General features: G+C 36.8%; 1 protein-coding gene across 3 annotated transcripts in view; it reads right to left on the bottom strand.

The window, feature by feature from the left end:
* LOC126194643 (ankyrin repeat and IBR domain-containing protein 1-like) overlaps nucleotides 1-12,984 on the bottom strand; it is a 601,659-nt gene that overhangs the window by 176,376 nt on the left and 412,299 nt on the right. For all 3 annotated transcript variants that reach the window (XM_049932817.1, XM_049932818.1, XM_049932819.1), the window contains 3 exons: nucleotides 11,802-12,009; nucleotides 8,640-8,794; nucleotides 3,314-3,505 (listed from right to left, as the gene is read on the bottom strand). In XM_049932817.1, the coding sequence (XP_049788774.1) occupies nucleotides 3,314-3,505; nucleotides 8,640-8,794; nucleotides 11,802-12,009 (555 nt within the window). The remainder of the gene's footprint in view (nucleotides 1-3,313; nucleotides 3,506-8,639; nucleotides 8,795-11,801; nucleotides 12,010-12,984) is intronic.

Consider the following 12,984-nt stretch of genomic DNA (forward strand, 5'->3'; position numbering starts at 1 on the left):
TACTTTAATCTACGATAATGATAGAAGCTGAAGAAACGCATTAAAATTTGTGTCGTGGCCAGGACTTGAACCAAAGTCTCCATGCTTACCAAGCTGGTGTGCTAGCTATTACACCACCACAGTAGTATAGCTCAGAGAGTTGCATGGACTAACCTAGTCCAGTGCCCTCCATAACACAGTTTTCAATGCACATCTTTCAGCTATTTTGGAAAGATTCCAAAACCGATATTTCATGAACATTAATAAATTGTTTTCAGCTAATTTTTTTGCCACTAGACACTGAAAAGACACACACTCTATGTGTATTTACAAAGTATGATGACAAGCAAATGGAAGAGATTTACCATTAAATTCTTGGGGTTACAACTTATAAGAATTCCACTTGGGACAAGCATACCACAGAACTTCTGAAGCTCAGAGTAAGAAATAAATTGTTCAAAAGCTAAGATTAATTTTTTAGTTTAAATGTGTTTACAGCCTGTAGCAGAATTTTGCTTTCTGCAGGTGATTACTGGACAGACATTTTGCCTCTTTCTAATTTTATAGTTTTCCTGAAATGAGCCTTCTTTACGATATTATTATTATTTATCTGTCTATTTCAGTTCACTATTGAACTGAACATCAAGTAATTTTACATGGAGTTTTATTTAGTGTATGGCTATTTTTGCCTATTCTTGCAACCAGTGGGTAATTGTAACTTCTTTGAAATTGCAAAATATGAGCCTTTCTAAAATTAAGATTCAAATTCATTGCTGTGAACCAGTTGTAGATGGGTTCAGCAATTGTCTAGGCTGTATGGTAAGGCTGAGTTTGGGTCCTTCTATCTACATCCAAATGGCTACTCCGCAATTCACACTGAATTTCTGGCCACAGGGTTCGTATAACCACAAATCCAGACTTGGATGAAATAATTTTGGGTATTAGGCTGCATCATCATAATTACTAAAACAGCTGAAGTGCCATAGTTCCAACTGACTTTCTGTGGTCCTCTTCAGGATAGTTCACTGAAGAAGGCCATAGCAAGTCAGTCACAACATTGGCAATTTAGCTGTTTTAGTAGCTAAAATGTTGTAGCCCAATAATCAAAATATTTTATACAAAATTACACTGGTCATGGAAGCCTATGAACTTATATAACTTTCAGACTATTTCTTGACAAATATATGAAATTTTCCATCTACAATAATCACTACTTAGTCCTTTTTTAAGCTAGTTGTTTATTAGAACTAATAAAGGCACATAACTGTTACAGCTGTATGTTTTAACAAATATGGAAAATGAGTTCCTATAGTTATAAAAGTAAGAAAACTTAGTTGATGAGTGCTATGCATGTCTGTGAATTATACACTATTAAGCAATCAGTAGCAGAATCATATCACTGAAATTGAACAGCTTTTCTGGAAGTAGGATGTTTCTGTCACCAGAAGAAGGTTAGTGGCCTACAGGATGATACACCTTAATCTTCATTGTTCCTTCATAAAGTAAAATTAATGCTCACTACAACAGGGGTATGTAGGTGCAGGAGGATAAATAACTTCAACTGAAACCACATAACCTGACCTACAATCAATCAGTCTCAGTTTCCATTAAGTAATTCACTGACATTTTCCATTTTTAAGTGGTCTCTTAATTACTGTCCCAAGTTATACATCAACAATCATGCTTTACTGTACTACTTATAATGTAATTGAAGTGTACATTGCCAGAAATGTAATAAAATTTTTTAAATCATTTTGTGATACCTTCAGCTGATATTTTCTGTATTTCATCCTAGTAAATCTTGGGATATGACTTGTTCTTATGTTAAATCCATAAATTGATACTAATGCATTCAATTTATAATACTTCGATTTTAGATATGTGAAAATGGTCTCAGGCCAAAACTGTGGGATCATACATAAAATAAAGGAAACATCAGCTGCAGGCGTCACAATATCATATAAAAAATTCATAACAACTGCAGACCTTGTCACAATGAAGACTGTAATACAGCGCAGTTACCATGAATGAGCTGACAGTGTCTTTGATCTCTCAACATCCCAGTCCCCCCTTTTCTGCCATCTACAGACCATATTACTTCAGCTGTGATCTTTCTCTTCCTTGCACCTAGATTTCAACTTCATCCCAATATTTCACATTACCTTCCTATGCCACTTCTTCCTAGTGTTTATGCACATTTTCCAATTTTTAATTTATGCCTGGCTTAGAGTTCTATCTTGAATGGAATGCCTTTTTGGATATCCTCCTGTGAACCCTACCTCCTCTGATTCTTCTTGAGAAAGTAGCAGAGGATGTAATCGCTCAGTGTTGTAGGGTTCATATGAGCAACATTACCATTGAAAACAGTTCTCCTCCTACAAATAGTGCTTATGATCTTTTCTACAAGTATTTAGAGTTAGTGCTTGTTTCCTCTTTTGAAGTTATCATTTTCTTTGAGTCAACCTACAATTTTTCTCAAGAAAAGATATGGTTTGAATGTGTTACTATTAAAAGTTTTAATACTATTATAATTAATCATAGCTTCAAGTGAAATGATCTTTCAGTCTCAGACATTAATTTACCTAAGCAGATTAGTTTGCCACACAATGACACACTGCACATTTGTGTGATAATCTTGAGGTGGCTAGCAGTATGCTTAAAGGGAAATTATCTCTGAAAGACTGGACATGAAAAAAAAAAAGAATCAATAAACTACAGATCATGCCTTAGAAATGAAGGAACTTACTGTAAAGACATGCTCTTTCAAGCAAGCAAGCAGTATACAATACATATACATATCACATACATAACATAAAAATTGTGAATTAGGTTACAGAAGAGTGCCAGGATGTGGAAGTGTGTCTAATTTCCATTTGTGGAACATACGTGGTGAGATGTAAATAACCAAAGGGAGGAGGGACTTAATTCAAAATACCACTACAGAAAAAAAAATTCAATTTTCAATCTCAGGTGAATAAGTGAGGCATAAGTAGTTGTGACGCAATTCAGCTGTCTCCAAGAAATACAAAGAAACCTTGGCACTTTATAAAATTATTATGTTCATCTGGTGTGTACAATAGGAAATTCAAATACAAATATCAAGACATGGAAACATTCCTAGGTGATTACCTCTTCACTTACATAGATCTCGTAATAAAACATTGAAAATTTACCTAAATTCACTTTTTAGACAGAAATATGTATCTGATTTATATATATTTCATCATTATGTTTGTAAAAAAGTGATATGAAATTTCTCAACATACTTTGTCTGCAGTAATTTCAGCAACTGTAAGATTATGTTCGAGGTACACACCACTGTCCAAAAACTTACTACTGTTCCTTCCATTCTTCGAGAAGAGGGAGGAGTTTCAGGTGGAACTAGCCCTTTGGATACAGCTCGCACAAATTCATGACGCTTACGGCGGGCAAGAGCTGTGGTCTGGATAATCACTGCTCGAGGTGTTCGAAGGTAAGGCCGCGCAACCATCTCTGACAACCGTTCTGTGACCTCCTCAAGTTCATTCTGAAAAGTGTTACAATGATTTTAAGCTACAGTGTTACCCATTTGATGCTTAAAAGTCTACAGTCAGTACAGCAGGAGATAGTAGTAATATTACAAGGATAGTAATTTCTTTCAGACATGAGTAATACACATAAAAGATATACTAACAGGTACAATACAAAACTTACAACACTCTATTTGAATGAGACAGTTACAAATACTTGTCCCAACTATAACACCTGGGAACAAAGAAAAATATTTATAGATCAACAGAAAACAGTATTTTTAGCTGAACAGTCTCTTTTGTTAAGCAGCTGATCAAATTTACACTTTATCTTGTGACAGATTGCAGCATTATTGAGTGCTTAATGAATGCAGTACTAATAAAGAATCACTAAGAACAATGTATTGCCCTTGGAAAAACTGTGAAAGAAGTTTAAAAATGTCAAACTTTTGAAGCTAGTGAGACAAACAAAATGATGAAACAATTTAATGGCGTCTTCTGATAAATATGTCTGGTATTCATTTCTCTCATGTCTAAATCATGTAATCACTACACCTTAATGTGCTGCTAGTAGATATATCCAGATACTTCATGTTTGTGACTCCAGTTTGTAGGCGAGTAATTATTTCAGCTGTTTATGCACAGTACATTACATTTCATTATGTCAAGAGTGAGTAGCTATTATTTGGAACCATGTGAGAATTAAATGTCTATATTAGTGTTCCCACAAACAAATTAAGTCCCCAGTTTAATAAGGAACAACTGTTTATTTTGTAACCATTCTCACCAATAGCCACCTTGCCTCTACAACAAAAAAATAACTGGCCAGAGATGTTACAACGAAAAAGAATTCATACTGAGATAAGTTGAAAACTGTATCAAAGAAATTAAACTTTTCATACAACAACAAGAAAAATATTAATCATCTATATGTCTTCCTGCTTTCTACAACAACTTTCTAATGATATCTTTTCATATACAACTACATTGTCCAAGAACAGCTTTCAATGGCTAATGATTATTGCCTTAATGTAAGTTATCTATGACTTCCCAAAATCACTGCAGATGGGTGCAGAGACAATTCCTTCAACAAGGATACAACTGATTCCAAGAGTAATTTTTCTCCCAGTGAACCAGTGTTCTAGGTTTAATGATATCAGTGCTGAATAGATATTAAAACTCCTGGCTTCCTTCCTTTTACTCAACTAAGCAAACAACAATTCTTGGTGGAGGACCTGAAAATAAACTTAATATGATACCTATACTGGTCTACACAGCAAAATTGTTCTCCCAATAACAAAGTGTTTTGCTCAACATTACACTCAATTTGAGGATCAGTTTACCCACTGCTTGTTATGTAATTCCCCCATCGCATTCTACACTGTAGTTTCAGTTACCTGAGACTGCAGTCGAGTGTGGGAGTTGCGTTTGTGTGTGTGTGGTGTGTGTATGTGTCGTCTATTTTTGATGAAGGTCTTAATGGCTGAAGGCTTTATTTGTGATAGTCTTTTTGTTGTGTCTATCTGCGACAGCATCTCTGCTATATGGTGAGTAGCAACCTCCCTTTTCATAATATTGTTACATTCCATCCTGGATTTTCTATTGTTTGATACATAAGATCATTATCTTCAAAGTGTAACAAAACTAAAACACAGACACAAAATATTTCTCCTTACTAACCTAACATACAATAACAATATTATGAAAAGGGAAGTTGCTGCTCACCATATAGTGGTGATGCTGAGTCGCAGATAGGCACAACAAAAAGACTCTCAGAATTAAAGCTTTCAGTCATGAAGGCCTTCATCAACAATAGACGACACACACACACACACACAACTGCATTCTCAGGCAACTGAAACCATACAGCAAGCAGCAGCACCAGTGCATGATTTTAAGGAAGAGGTTGGGGCAGGGAGGGGGAGGGATAGTCTGGGGGGGGGGGGCGACAGTGAAGTGCTGCAGGTTAGATGGAGGGCAGGAGAGAGGTGGGGAGGGGTGGGGGGGAGGGAAGTAGTGGAAAAGAGAGAAATAAAAAGACTGGGTGTGGTGGTGGAATGTTCCAATTTCAGCACTGCACAGCCGTCATTCCACTATCACACCCAGTCTTTTTATCTCTCTCTTTTCCATTACTTCCCTCCCCCCCCCCCACCTCCCCACCTCTCTCCTGCCCTCCGTCTAACCTGCAGCACTTCACTGTCCACCACCCTCACCGTACTATCTGTCCCCCTCCCCACCCCAGCCACCTCCTTACCCCCATCATGTTGCCACTGGTGCTGCTGCTCGCAGTGTGGTTTCAGTTATCTGGGACTGCAGTTGTGTGTGCGAGTTGCATTTGTGTGTGTGTGTGTGTGTGTGTGTGTGTGTTTATCTATTGTTGACAAAGGCCTTAATGGCTGAAAGCTTTAATTGTGAGGGTCTTTTTTGCTGTGCCTATCTGCAATTCAGCATCTCTGCTATATGGTGAGTAGTAACTTTCCTTTTCATAATTTTGTTACATTCCATCCTGGATTTTCCACTGTTTAACATACTACAGCAGATAGACAGAAATATGCATGGATAATGCATCTACCAACCTCTATAGCAGGGCTATAACTTTCTGAAGTTTTTCTGTGAAATGAGGTCTACCTTACCCATTATTTTCTCCATATCATCCATAATAATTACTTGTTGGCCTCCTAGTCTCCATAACAGTATACACAAACACTATGCCTAATGCCACTACAAAACATGAGAATCTAAACATGGTACAAAATATTGTACCTGGTGGTGGTTACAATAAAAAATTTATTAATTTTAACAAGCAACAATGGTAAAAAAAGTGAATGTAGCTACATATCAACAAAAATAAACTATTTTTTAAAAATAAAAGTAATTACAATACCTTTTATATGCATGTTCCCCTGCTGCTGCTTAGTGAGTGAATTTTTTATCCATCCAATTACTTATATTAAATTTCACATTTAAGAAATTATTCATGCAGAAGAAATATACAAACACACTGCCATTTGACCACCGGACAAACTCCCGTATGGAGGACATAGTAATAGGCACCGCTGGCATAGAGAAACCAATAAAAGAGTTGAAAACAAATAAGTCGGCAGGTCTGGATGGAATCCCTACAACATTGGCCATTTACTTAGCTTGCATTTATTGCGAATCTCTTGCCCAGCACAAAGTCCAAAGTGACTCGAAAAAAGCACAGATGACTCCTGTATCTAAGAAGGGGAAAAGAATGGATCCAAAAAATTACAGAATATATCCTTAACATCAATTTGCTTTAGAATCCTTGAATATTTCAATTTAAATATAACAAATTTCCTTGAGACAGAAAAGCTTCTGTCCACTAATCAGCATTGTTTTAAAAAGCATTGCTCATGCAAACCCTCAGCTTGCCCTTTTTTCATATGATATCCTGTGAACTATGGATGAAGGGCAACAAGCAGATTCCACATTCCTAGATTTTTGAAAAGCATTTAACACTGTGTCCCACTGCAGGTACAAGCATACGGAATAGGTTTCCAGATATGTGACTTGCTCAAAGGCTTTTTAAGCAATAGAACCCAGTATGTTGTCCCTACAGCAAGTATTCATCAGAGACAAGGGTATCATTGGGAGTGTCCCAGGGAATGTTATAGGACCACTATTGTTTTCTTTATACATCTGGCAGACAGGATGGACAGCAATCTGTGTTTCTTTGCTGATGATGCTGTGATGTACATGAAGATGTCATAACTGAGTGGCTATAGGTGAATACACGATGACTTAGACAAAATTTCTAGCTAGTGTCATGTAAGACGGCTAGCTCCAAATGCAGAAAAATGTAAGTTAATGTAGATGAATAGGAAAATAAACTCATAATGTTCAAATACAGCATCAGTAGACAGAGTCATATTGATCAAATATAATGTTGCAAAACAATATGAAATGGAATACGCATATAAGGATTGAAGTGGGGACGGGGAATGGCCGACTTCAGTTTATTGGAAGAGTTTTAGAAAAGTGTGGTTCATCTTTACAGGAGCCCACATACATAATAATAGTGAGACCCAGTTTTGAGTACTGCTTGAGCATTTGGGATCCACAACACACTGGATTAAAAGAAAAAATCAAAGCTGTTAGATTTGTTACCGGTAGGTTCAAACAACATGCAAGTATTACAGAGATGCTTCGGAAACTCAAATGAGAATCCCTGGACAGAAGTTGATGTTTTTATCAAGGAGCACTACTAAGAAAATTTAGAAAACTGATTTGAAGCTGACTGTAGAATGATTCTACTACCGGCAACGTACATTTCATGTAAAGATCATGATGATCAGATGAGACATTAGGGCTCATATCGAGGCATATAGACAGTCATTTTCCCCTTGCACTATTTGTCAGTGAGATAAGAAAACAAATGACTATTGGTGCTATAGAGCTCTCTCTGCCACACACTGTACAGTGGCTTGTGGAGTATGTATGTAGATTTTCTTCTTTCATGGTGGGAAGCAGCAATTGCTCCTTTTTTCTGTGTTGCTGTTATATTAATGTAATTTATGCCTCTATTTTCAATTTGTCCTTCCCTTTATATCTGATTTGTCAACTGCTCCTCAGGTTTTCAAAACTCACCTGTTGCCAACATTCAACCATTAAACTTTTTCTTATACTGTTACCTCTCTAGGTCTGGAATCATAGCTCACTTTCCTACTTATTAAATAAATGAAACACTTTTTTAGCCTAGTTATACAAACTTCATTACTACTGTATGACCTAGGTCTTGTGCTATAAGCGCATTTTCTAGAAAATGGGCTTATAACCTGAAATCTATGTTTTACAATAATAATAAAATGTTTCAATGTTTTCTGTTTATATTCTTGATTGATCAATTCTTTCACCCTTTTATTATTATTATTATTATTATTATTATTATTATTATTATAAGGAACCTTCAGTCCTTACTTGACTGTTGTATTTATGTGACTTTTGCCTCTTTTTATTTGTCTGTGTCTGCAACCATTTGGTAAGAAAATTTTTTTATGTATACTTGAAAAGAACGTCTACTTAAAATTTTGATGCAACAGCACAACTAACACAGAAAATTTTTTATTCAATACTGCAACTACATAGAGGCTAAAACAGAAATTTATGTACAAAAATCAGTTCTCTAACCTGCATAAATTCAAAGATGGATTTGCTGTAACCATTGTCATGTAGATAATACCCATGAACGTATGAGCCACAGAGTACCCTACGTGCTTTCAGTAGTTCTCGTACACCATCTTCCACAAATCTAGCTCCTTCTGGTCCCAGTTGATTAGTACGTTCTGTCAACAATATTAAAATATTTTTAATTATAACCTGTTCTTTTTCTTCTTAATCAGTCTGCTGTTCAGAGCTACAGAATACATGGTACAGATACTATTGCCACTGTTAAAAGAAATGCACAAACTGAAAGGAAAATTCACTTGTGAATTTTCCCTTTACATGGAAAATCTCGAAAAAAAGAGTGTGTGGTGCATATTAATGAATTCTTCCAGCACAGGTGAAGGATACTAATTTCTTCTCAATCAATTTTGTTAGCTGGAAAGAAATGGTCCTCACCATGTCTCTTGAGAGTTAAGTTAGAGAAAGTATGACATATGAGTCAGGACATGGAACATCACAAGTTTGAATGTTATAGGGAAACTAGAAAATCTACAAGGGAAATGCAAAGGCTCAGTTTATATATAGTGGGGAGCAGGGGGTGTCAGTGAAGTGAAATGGAAAGAAGACAAGGATTTCTGGTCAGACGAATATAGGGTAACATCAACAGCAGCAGAAAACAGTATAATGAGAGTAGGATTCATTACAAATAGGAAGATGGGCCAGAGAGTGAGTTACTGTGAACAGTTCAGCGATAGGATTATTATAATCAGAACAGACAGGACACCAACACTGACAACAGGTACACATGGCAATGTCTCAAGCAGAAGATGAAGAGATAGACAAAGTATATGAGGATATTGAAGAAGTAATTAAGTATGTAAAGGGAGATGAAAACCTAATAATCATATTAGACTGGAATGCAGTTGTAAGGGAAGGAGTAGAAGTAATGTTTACAGGAGAACATGGGCTTCATAGTAGACGAGAGAGATTAATTGAGTTCTGCAATAAATTTCAGTAGTTATCACAAATACTCTATTCAAGAATCACAAGAGGATGAAGTATAGTTGGACAATGCTGGGAGATATGGGAAGGTTTCAGTTAGATTACATCATGGTCAGGAAGAGATTCCAAAATCAGATATTGGATTGTTAGGCATACCCAGAAGCAGATATAGATTTGGATAACCATTTAGTAATGATGAAGAGTAGCCTGAAGCTTAAGAGGCTAGTCAGGAAGAAACAATGTGCAAATAAGTGCGATGCAGAAATGCTAAGGAATGAAGAGATACACTTCAAGTTCTCTGATGCTATAGATACTGTGATAACGAAGCTATATTATTTCACTGATGCTCAATTCAGAAAGAACAAGTACCGTATGTAGTGCAGTATATCCTAGTGTAGCATAATAATTCATGGTGTAACATAAAATAAATAAGGTCTTTGTTTAAAATGAAATTGACTGGTGCACACCGCATCAAAATCCATCCAGCGGATGAGTTGTTTGAATTTTAATAGCATAGGCAAGATGGAGAAATGTGGTCACTGAGTATGCAAAGCCTATAGGTGAAGAGGAAGTAAGGGCATTTGGAAGGATTTTGAAGCTCAGCGCAAGAATACTTTTGTGAAAAACTATAAGTAAAATGCAGGTTTTTGGGAGAAACATTCCTTGGCAAAAATGGTAGGATTCATCCATGGCCCTGAAGGGTGGGAGAAGCAAGAATAGTATGTCCACAAAAATATGATTTACGGCAGAGGGAGCAACTGCAAAATTTTATTTTGTGGAAGTTTTAGAGTGAGTTTACATGGGAAGAACATGTGTGGAGTGTCATACCAAAATTGTGTATTGTTGTAAAAGTGACTTGTCTGATGTCATAGTCAGCTAAAATGTTATAAATAAAGGATTCCCTCATTCAGGGCATATCATAGTTGAGTACTGACTGAGGACGGACCTGTAGCAGTACACCTCAGTGATGTGCTAATGCTTTCGGTAGTTCATCTGATATTTGCAAAGTCAAAACATGAACAATGACACAGGAGGGTGACATTAATTAGTGTTTCAAATTTATGTTACTGACTATGACAATAACTACAGATTTAGATGTGGTTAGCTCAGATGAACAAAGTGTATGTTGCCCTATTATGTCATGTGTGACACTGATGCTGGTAAGTAGAGCAATGCTTCTTAACTTGCTGTTAGTTTCTCAGGATTGGGTTAAATAATCACAGGTGGCCTTCTGGTCATGGTTGTGGCTGTCAGTTTTTATTGTCTTGGAGAATATTGCATGTTTAGGTCCCAAGTAGTTTCAAAACCATCCTGACATCTCGGTTATAAAGTCTCAGATGGTAGCAGAACCATCGTTTGATCTCAGACTGGAGCAGCTAGATATGTAAATTTACAGTAGACAAGTTTTATTAAGAATTAATGGCTATAATGCAGGCATTGTGAATTCTGGTTCAAGGCACTTTTATCTTTATGTTTATACTGTTGATAATGTACAGCAGCCTAATAGGAGGACATAGGGTGTAAACAATATATTGTGTTATTATTAGATTCATGTTTTACTTATTTGATAGTGTACAAGCCTCTCCGCGAATTTTCATTGGCAATGCAGAGAATAGGCATGCCATCCCAGTTGGAATGCATCATCTGAATGAATGCAAACCAGGTAGGGGGGAGATAGGTTTCAACATGTGGAAACAGTGCATAATGGCAACGAGTGAACTGAATCAACAAGCAAGTATCTGGTATCATTCGTTCATACATGCCCGTTATTCCCCTGCTCACAGAGGATCTACACAAAATAAGTTTTTTCTCTTCAATGCAACAGATATAAAGGGAAAAGATTCACGAGGATGCAGGGGCTACTGACAGTGGAAGAACAACAAAGAATGACAAGCGAAAGGGAGGGTTTGGCTCAATCAGAATCAGTCAAAAAACATATTTAAAAGTCAGTGACATTATGCACACACACACACACACACACACACACTTTGTAAGTACCATGACTCCCTTTATCATCTGTTTTAATGGCATGCCTCCCTTTTCCAGTATTTTATCCTTCTCTTTTGACTCCTGAAATCTTTAAGCTTATGGTTCACTAACGAGCCAGTTTCTATTGGCATTTGTCATTGTGAATACATTCTGTATTAAGAATCTTTTGTTACTGTGTAAGTACATACTTCTTACCAGTGCTCGAAACTTGACCTGTTCCTAGAACCTGTCCTGTTCCTGGCCCCTGTGCTGTGCTAGTAGATGCCAGCAACAACTGAGCTTTTTGTCGCGCATTTATCAGCAGGGGCTCCTCCAGACGGTGACTGTTTTCATGATTCTTGAAACGAGTGTAGTAATGCAAAAAACGGTTAAGTTCCTGAACTTGCTGGTTACGGACAACTGCCTGAAATATCAGAAATGAGTAAGAATACTTACATGAAGATAACTTAAATTTCTATGCAAATATCACTAATAAGATTGAATAATTAAATACATAAACTATGATCATTGTTTGAGATGGAAGTTCTGGTAACATAGCAAGTACAGCAGAAAGCACACATTAAAAGTCCAGAATTATAGTATTGAATGTAAAGCACAAGGCAGTGGATTGCTTTTACTTGTATCTGTACTCAGCTTCTCAAGAATCTGTAAACATAATTGTTCCACTGGTGCCTTTGTTACATTTTAAAAAATAGTATGGAGGTCACAAGCATCCAATTAAGAGTAACAATTTACTTTTGCTTAATATGCAAGTAACTGGTAATTGGTGGCACTGAATATTTTACGTTGTTAAAATTAAGAGTTGAAGGTGAAGCCTCTTTAACATTTTGATACACACAGAAACCTAATATAGACCACTACTGAAGAATCTACAGATTCTGATTCCACAGCACAATAGGTTTTGCTTTTAATAATGTGATTTTAATCAGTGAATACAAGAAACATAACAAATCTGCACAAGGACAGTTATTTTCAGAATTCTTGCATAAAAATCATACATTACTCGGCAGGATCCATTTGCAAGGAGTTTCCAATACTTATGGAAAAGATACCGAACTGTAAAGTTGTAGAGCGAAACTGGAACTGCCCTTTAAAAACACAAATTATATAATCAAAATATCCATGGGTGTACTGCCGGTCTACAGTGTCCAACAGGCACAATATTTCGGCGATCATACATGTCACCATCATCAGGTCGCGGTGGCGGCCAATTTAAATACCCTCCGCCCGCGGTGCACTCCCTCCGCCGTCCGTGCCACGGTCGTGCGGTGGAACAGATTGCGACGGCGTCTGAGATGACGTCTGTGTGATGGCTCTGTCCGCTGTGGTCGTCACAACTATACGTTTGCTCGATTTACTCTTGATTAACCCAATCGCT

The sequence above is a fragment of the Schistocerca nitens genome, chromosome 7 (genome assembly GCF_023898315.1).
Source record: "Schistocerca nitens isolate TAMUIC-IGC-003100 chromosome 7, iqSchNite1.1, whole genome shotgun sequence".
Lineage (NCBI taxonomy): Eukaryota > Metazoa > Arthropoda > Insecta > Orthoptera > Acrididae > Schistocerca > Schistocerca nitens.